Source organism: Epinephelus moara, chromosome 14 (genome assembly GCF_006386435.1).
Source record: "Epinephelus moara isolate mb chromosome 14, YSFRI_EMoa_1.0, whole genome shotgun sequence".
Classification (NCBI taxonomy): Eukaryota; Metazoa; Chordata; class Actinopteri; order Perciformes; family Serranidae; genus Epinephelus; species Epinephelus moara.
Window position 1 is genome coordinate 35,957,811 of NC_065519.1, and position 8,870 is coordinate 35,966,680.

At 38.3% G+C, this 8,870-nt stretch overlaps 1 protein-coding gene across 1 annotated transcript in view; it reads right to left on the reverse strand.

Moving 5' to 3' along the window:
* LOC126401219 (voltage-gated potassium channel subunit beta-1-like) overlaps window positions 1-8,870 on the reverse strand; it is a 67,095-nt gene that overhangs the window by 24,477 nt on the left and 33,748 nt on the right. The window contains exon 2 of the mRNA XM_050062338.1: window positions 4,279-4,610. Coding sequence (XP_049918295.1) covers window positions 4,279-4,610 — 332 coding nt within the window. The remainder of the gene's footprint in view (window positions 1-4,278; window positions 4,611-8,870) is intronic.

Genomic DNA, 8,870 nt, shown 5'->3' on the forward strand with positions numbered 1-8,870 from the left:
GGCAAATTGTGATTTGTGATATTGGGCTTTATAAATAAAATTGATTGATTGATTGATTGATTGATTGATTGATTGATTGAAAAGAAACTAGAGATTGTCTCCTGCTATGAGTATCTGGGCATATGGATAGACGACTGCCTGTCTTTTAAACCTCAGGTGAATAATCTTCTTAAAAAGCTGAGGTTGAAATTAGGGTTTTATTTTAGAAACGAGCTGTTTCTCCTTTGAGGCCAGAAAGAAACTAATTTCTGCAACCTTTTTACCACTTCTTGATTATGGTGATATTTTATATATGAACGCTCCAGTCCATTGTTTGAGGATGTTGGACACGTATCACAGTGCTCTGAGATTTGTCACAAACTGTGCAGTATTGACTCATCACTGTACTCTGTATTCCAGGATTGGCTGGCCCTCACTGATTATGCGAAGGCTCAGTCACTGGTACCTGTTTATCTATAAAGCCATGCTAGGCATGCTCCCTTCTTATATTTGCTCTTTGATTGTTCAGAAAGCTGGTGGTAGCTATAGCTTGAGATCGCAAGATGTTGTCCTATTGTCTGTACTATGTGTAAGGACTGAACTGGGAAAAAAGGCCTTTAAGTGCTCGGCTCCTCTTACCTGGAACAGCCTTCAAAAAGACCTGAATCTTGGGAGCCTTATCCCGCTGCCTGATTTTAAAGTTCTGATATCCTCAATGATAAATACATCGGTTGGTTCTTGTCATTGTCTGTAGGTATTTTAATGTCTGTAGGTATTTTAATGTCTGATACAGTGTCTTGTCTGTAACTTTTTTTGCTGCTGCTGTTTTGGCCAGGTCTCCCTTGAAAATGAGATCATTGATCTCAATGGGACTAACCTGGTATAATAAAGGTAAAATAAATAAAAAAATAAAATTAAAGTCAATCGGATAAAATCTCTAGGACTAATTCGATAATACAGGACCCCTAGAAATGGCCAAAAATGCACCAAAATTGCACAGTAAATTCAAAATGGCCGACTTACTGTTGGGTTTAGAGCATGCCTCCAAGAGGCTTTTTTGTTCATCTTGGAGTGTTACATAAGCCTACCAAGTTTCATACACCTGGGTTAAATTATCTTCGGGGGCTGTTTCCTCAAAATTTTGTAGGGGGCGCTACTGAGGGATTTTTTTTCATCCGAGCACAAAACCCTTAAAATATCAAATTTTTCACCAGTTCTGATACATCCTCGCCCTTCAGCCAAGGTCCCTAATAATAATTAACGCACCAAAAACAATAGGGTCCTCGCCCTTCAGCCGAGGTTCCTAATAATAAACGCACCAAAAACAATAGGGTCCTTGCCCTTCAGCCGAGGTCCCTGGTAACAACAAAACATGTACAACATTAACAACTTTTATCAATTAATATTTAAAAAAGTGCAACTGTAGCAGTCAACCAAACTGAATGAAATAACAACAAATTGTCTGTGGGCTACAGTCCACTTCCAAAAAAGTAACAATAAATAACAAACGACAGTAACGATAATGCGTGCTATACAGAGTTATCCTGAGACCGCAACGGGTACTGTCCATTTTTTCTTTGACTTTTTTTTTACTAAGTGAGCAAGCCATATTTAAAAGGTTTTTGTAAAAGGTGAACACTGGCTGCAGTGAGTTACTTGAATGAGCCTCAGATGAGTAGATCGAATGAGTGTCATCTGAAGGCATGTTTCAATTAAAGGGATATAAGTCAAAGAAATCTGACCTTTTATATAAGGGTATGAAGTTCATTAATGCCACCAATTTGCTTAACTTTGATTGCTGACTTAGAAATGGTGCAAAATCTGAAAGATTTTGTAGTAATTTTGCATGTCATACAGTAACTCCTTGTGTTTTTAAATGGTACTAAATCCTCAAACTTTCTGATTATTTCCAGGTTTACACAAAATTTTATACATATAAATATATATATATATATATATACATATATATATATATATATATATATATTAGGGATGCACCGAAATTAAAATTTGTGGCCGAAGCCGAAGCCGAATATTATTAAACGCTTGGCCGAATACCGAGTACCGAATACCGAATATCATTGTTTAGTTTTTCATTAGTTTTTGCGGATGAACCCCCTCCAGATTAGTGTTGTCATGGTACCAAAATTGGGACCCACTGTGCGATACCAATGAAAATATCATGGTTCTGAGTAGTATCACAATACCACAGCGAAAATGAGGCAGATGTGCCTTTTGTCATTTATGAAAAGATAAATCACTTTTCTATAATACATCAATGATATTTCAATGGAATAAATTACTTATTGACGTATTCATACTTCAAAAACAGCATCAATAAGTGATTAACATAGGGGGGATCAAAATAAAATAAATAAAATAAAAATCAACCAGCCACCCTCATCCCCTGACAGTCCCTTCATAAGTAATGAACAGTCCCTAAAGTACAGTGAGGTTTGTGGGCCGTTACTGCCAGAAAGAGAAAAATGTGAAAGGCTCGTTTCTCCTCTGACACATCACATACCTGTGTTCGGCTGGCTCGGCTGTTCAGGTACTTCTGGGCAGTCATGACACCAAGAAGAGGATATTATTGGAACCGACTTCTCCGTCGCCCGGTAAGCCGATGGCCGCCGAATTTGACAGGAATACATTAACGTTAATGTCTGTGTCTGTGACCCCCGTTCAACCCACAATCGGTGGGATTCGCCTTTCGTTTCTGCTGCTGGTTGAAATCTGCTCGCACAGCATGCTGAATGATTTAAGCCTATTTTGCTCGCTCAAAACTATTTTTAGTCGCAAATGCGAGTGCCGTGACGGACGGATCGCCACACTGCCGATATTTTATTCCGCCCGTCACGGCACGCCGTTTGATTGCATTATCAAAACGCCGCTATTATTCGGCCTTGCTTTTAACTTATTCCACCGAATACCAAATGTGTGTTTTTTTTGCAATATTCGGCCGAATATATTTGGTTACCGAATATTCGGTGCATCCCTAATATGTATATACATACATTAGGGATGGGAATTGATAGGATTTTATTGATATCAATGCCATTATCGATTCTGTGTAGAAAAAGTAGACCTTACAGGTTTTTGGTGTCAACAACATAAATTTTATTGAGTTTCTATTCTAAACAAGAGATGAGTGCTAAGTAAGTAAACAAAATATGAAATTGGTCCACTGCTATCATCTAAAATGGAACAAATGAAAGAATATTTGTACAGCATTTGTTTTCATCTATGTCAAATAACGTTACAGAATCTGTTGTCACAGTACCAAAATTGGGACCCACGGTACGATACTAGGGAAAGTATCACGGTTCTGAGTAGTATCACAATACCGCAGCAAAAATTAGAGAGATGTGCCTTTTGTCATTTATAAAAAGATAAATCACTTTTCTATAATACATCAATGATATTTCAATGGAATAAATTACTTATTGACTTATTCATACTTCAAAAACAGCATCAATAAGTGATTAACGTGGGGGGATCAAAATAAAATAAATAAATAAAATAAAAATCAACCAGCCACCTTCCTCCCCTGGCAAGTTAAGAACAGTCCCTTAAGTGCGGTGAGGTTTGTGGAAATGTGAATGGCTCGTCACATCACTGTGTGCCGCCACTGCTCGGCTGTTCAGGTACTTTTGGACAGTCATGACACCAAGAAGACGAAATTATTGGACCTGGAGCCGGGCTTCTCAGTCACCGGTAAGCTGTTATCTTGCGCCGCGGAGCACTATAGCCGCCCTATTTGACAGGAATACATATTCCTGTCGTGTCTGTGACCCCCGTTCAACCCACATCCAGCAGGATTCGCCTTTCGTTTCAGCTGCTGGTTGAAATCTGTACTGGCACAGCATGTTGAATGATTTATTTTGCTCACACAAAACTATTTTTAGTCGCAAATGTGAGTAACGTTAAAATGCTCGCACAGTAGAGCCCTGTAGTGGAAAACAAATCACTGTAGCATTGGTGGTGTTTCCGCCCTTGCGTGTAATTACAGTGCTGCATAAATTGCAGTCATGCTGTTGTGATGAGTGAATGTCATGAGTCTTTTTTGGTGAAGTGAAGCCAAGCTTTCAACCGCTTCTGTCTCTCCACCATTACCTCTTCTTTGTTGTTGAACGTACTGCTGACCGATGAGTGTGATGTGCGTCATTGACGTAAAGATTCGGCGTAATGAAAAGAATCGATAAGGGAATCGTTAAGCATAAAGGCTAATGATGTCGATGAATTGAACCAGTTGGAACCGGTTCTCGATTCCCATCCCTAATACACATGGCCTTATCTTACCTGTAAATCATGCCAGTGGAATAAGAGGTGCTGTCCCTGAGTGAAACATGGTTCATCCTGAGGAAATCCTCCAGGTTTTTGAGCTGAGCAGCAGCACGAACCTCTCTCAGACGCTGAAATTCTGCTAACTGGCTACTGCGCTGCTGCTTTTCTTCCTGCTCCAGTGCTTGCTCTGACAAGAAACAGCTCAGGCCACTGTGCACACTCTCACTCATGGATGACAGGGACAGTATCTTGCCTCCTGACGCGCTGCTGATGCTACCGCTTCGACATATCCCACTGCTGTCTCGACTCCCAGGTGGCACCCCTCCACTGCTCCCAAGCTTGGGCATCTAGAAGTTGATGACAAAACAAATTATGTTGTCACAGTTAGATAGGTGTGTGGTTGAGCCATGATTATAAATACGACCAACAGCACTCTTGTCAAACCTTCCCACATTACATAATCACAGTTGTGTTCCGTGGTCTTGGCTCTACTTGCTAAATAAGTGCAAACACACAATAACATATGAGTGATTGATGTATGTTTATGTGGATGAACATGCACATGTTAAAACAGTGCAAGATCTGTATCTTCATAAAGACCTTTTTAGGGCTGATGTCACGATGACGTCATTTTATTAGCTGGAGGCAAAACACGACTTGCCACCACAGGGCTGTAGGCTACATAGGAGTCTTAAAAATTTGTCTTGTGTTATTGGGAGCCAGAATAGAAGGAGTCATGCCTCAAAACTCAAATTTTATCGCATACCAGTCGCCACTGCCCCTCAACAAAAACGAAGACAACTATAGTTAAATGCGATAAGACTAAAGGACTGGACGGAAGCGATCATCAAAAATGCTCACATGTGCAGCGCACAATTCATATTAGGTTAGGAAAAAAGTATTTACCGTTGTAGGTATGAATAACGTTAGTTAATAATGCTTATTAATTATTAATGGACTATTAACGGTTTATAGTTGCACTCATTATAACATTTTTAACAATATATTAAGCATTTATTAATGATGTCCAAATGATTTATATACCTTTAAGAAACTGGTTGTAAAACATCAATAAACATTAAATATGTAGAGGCCTCTTATTTGTAGCACTTTGTGAATGGTTAATATTTGGTTTATAAACTATCGATAAACATTGCTTAGATGGTTATTGTAAAGTTGCAACTGATGTTTGTAATACTTTGTAAATTAGATTAGATTAGATTAGATTAACATTATTGTCCACCTTAGTGGAAAATTGTCTTTGGCTCCTCCAACATTAAGTTACATTACAAACAAAGTCACAAGACACTTCCCACCATACATCACAAAACAATTGTGCAAATAGACAAGAAATACCAGCAGATGAATGGTATAGCAGGTGACAATATAAACCAGATAAAACACTTAAAATTCTTTGCTTTTCCTGGTGCTGTCATTTTGCATTCAGTGCTTGTATGGCATATGGAATGAAAGATTTCTTATATATGTTACGGCTCGTCCTCGGGGCCCTGAATCGGCAGCCGGATGGAAGCAATTCAAACTCTGAATTTAAAGGGTGTGAAGCATCTCCAGATATATGTCTGGCCTTCCTACCTACTGCCCTGTTAAATACCTCACAGAGCTGTTGTTGGGGCTTACCAACCACTTTCCCTGCAACCTTGACAATAGTGGAGAGCTTGTTTTTACACTAAAATTGCCGTTCCAGGCAGTTATGTTGAACTGCAGTACACTTTCAACCAGGCCTCTGTATGCCATTTCAAGTATATGTTGACTTACACCAAAGCTCTGGTGTAAGTCATGGTTAATAATTGGTTTATTAACCATCTATAAACATTACTTAGATGGTTATTGTAAAGTTGCAACTAATGTTTATAATAATTATTTAATGATTAATAAGCTGCTTGTAAACGATCAAGTAACGTTTATTGGGCATCATTAAATTTTTTATTGGTGATCTCTTAGAGAGATCATTTCTTTACCAATAACAGAATTGCAGTTGATTTTTATGATCAACTTTAAACACATTTCTGAAAAAACCTTAAAGTTAATGTTGATTTGCAGCACTGCACTACAAATAAACAGGGTGGGAGAAAGACGAGATTTAAAAAAGTCAACACAACAGATAATTAATAAAACCTTTATTACAAAACTGCAATTGCCATGCAAACATTATTTTTTAAAATATTTAACATGAAAGTGAAACAAAAATTAGGGCTGGCCTGATAAATTTGAAAAATGTTCGTCTTAAATTTAAAAGAAAAGTAACAGTGAAAATTACCTTTAACAGTAGCCTACTATTCTGTATTAATAAATAACGTCCAGTGGCAAATGGTCATGTTTAAGCTTTTTACCTAACATATGTTCCAACATCACGGCAGCCGGATGCCCAGCCAATTACTTCTGCTCCCTCTTGTTGTATGGTATGAGCTTACCTGCTGCTTTATTTTTTAGCTGTTTTGGCCCTGACTTCTGCATCATTTTGAATCATGTATTCAGATTTGCTGAAAAAGTCAGCTATCTTATCTCTTTTATGGAATCCTGCCAGTAGCTTTTCAAACTTATCTGGGCAAGCTATGGCAAGCTCCGGGATTGCCGCTTTACATCTCACCGTCAGCTCTGTCACATCAGCGAATGCACATGCTTCGCCCAATTTCTTTCCACTGTTGTATGCTCAACACCCTCTTGTATCTGGCAATGATCTCCGTAGGACGACAGGCTACAAAAGTAAGAGAAGAGTTAATAAATAAGGATGAACTGGTCAATCAATAAATCACAAAGTAGCACACAACTACTGGGATATCTCAATTTACAAACCCTAAGGGCACAGCTGATAATTCACCATATCCAATTCAACTTCTACAGCTGTGACTAGTCTTACATCATCGCAAGTATTTATATTTGTATGCATAGCTAGCTGCTATGCTTACTACTGCAGTAATTTAATTCAGTAGTAAAATAAATTAGCTCAATGTGCCAAGAATTACATTTGAAAAACCAGAGGTGGAAAGTAACTAATTACATTTACTCACGATACTGTAATTGAGTAGTTTTTTTTGTGTGTAATTTTTTCAGTAGTTTTTGAAATCTGTAATTTTACTTTTACTTAGGTAAATTTTGACTGAAGTATTGTACTTTGCTACATTTGAAATCACATCCATTACTAAGTAAAAACAAAACAAAACAAAAAAGTTTTCGGCTAAATGGAAACCAAAAGGGTGAATCTCGGAAATCTCGCGTGGAATTGACCCAGAACAAGCTGCCGGTGCTGGCGAGTTACTGGAGACAGAGATGGAGGAGGGTGGGAGTGCTTCGGCAGAAGCACTAGCAGATGCAGCAGTTGAAATGAACGAAGAAACAAACGAAACAAAAGAAAACCGCGTGTGCACAGTCCCGTTTATAATTATCAGTCAGAAAAATGCGGCCCGAACCGTGCTCTTGTGTGCTCACCTGTGTGTGTATTTGCATGAAATTATGTGACTATTGCACAAGAACACATTGCGATGGCGATGCTCTAATGATATTGTGCAGCCCTAAATTGAATTGAATTCTATGGTTCATCATAGAAAAATATTGGATTGGATTTATGACCCCTGGACCATTTTTGCACTGCATAGCAGTGACCCCCATCAAGTTGTTAGAAGTAACTTCTACTTTAAGTACCTTTTAAATAAACTACTTTTTACTTTTACTTGAGTAGATTTTTAGATGGGTAGCTTTACTTGTACTTAAGTAGATTTTCATCAAAGTAAAGGTACTTTTACTTGAGTAGAATTTTTCAGTACTTTTTCCACCTCTGTGAAAAACACATCTCTTTCCAGAAATCAAAACATGGTTACTCAAGATAATCCACAAACCTTGTGAACAGTTTCATGGAAAACTATTATGGCAGTCATCTTTGGTAGAAAATAGTTCTCTATGAGACTGCTCACAACAGTGACTGTGGATAATCTTGAATTACCGGGTCATGATTTCTATAAGGAAACATTGCCTTCGAGTTTGTCCAATGTATTTTTTGGTGCTTTGAGCACCACAAACCCAGTGCCATTCAATTCCATTGTACTGGGGTGATAGTAGACATCTCTACAGCTGATGTCTCTAAACCTTGCCAAATCACACAGAGACTGTCTTGATGGATTGATATCACTCTGGGGAAGAGGAAAAATATGTTGGTGTTTTTTCTTTTGTATTTTTTTGTAAACTTCTCCTTTAAATGATGGGTGGTTAGAATTTCAAACAAAAATTTACATCCCTAAGCACAAATGTTTCAGATTTCTAATCTAACATTAATTAGGGGTGTCAAATTATCGCGTTAATTTCAAATAATTAATTACAGCCATATTTAACGCGATATGTTTTTTGATCGCGTTAATCTCATTTTTAATCTCTAACTTTACTGTTTCTGTATGCCACAGAGTTGCCTTTTATAAAATCCGTCTGTAGGCGTATGATTGGGCTTCTTTGTGCTTGAGTTGTGGGAGAGCTGCAGCACTACAGAGCAGAGCCCAGCATCAGCATTGATGACTGTCCCCTGCAGTGGTGGTCTGCTCACTCAGGAGCCTATGAAAAGCTGTCTGCCCTAGCACGCAAGTATCTGACCTCCCCGGCAA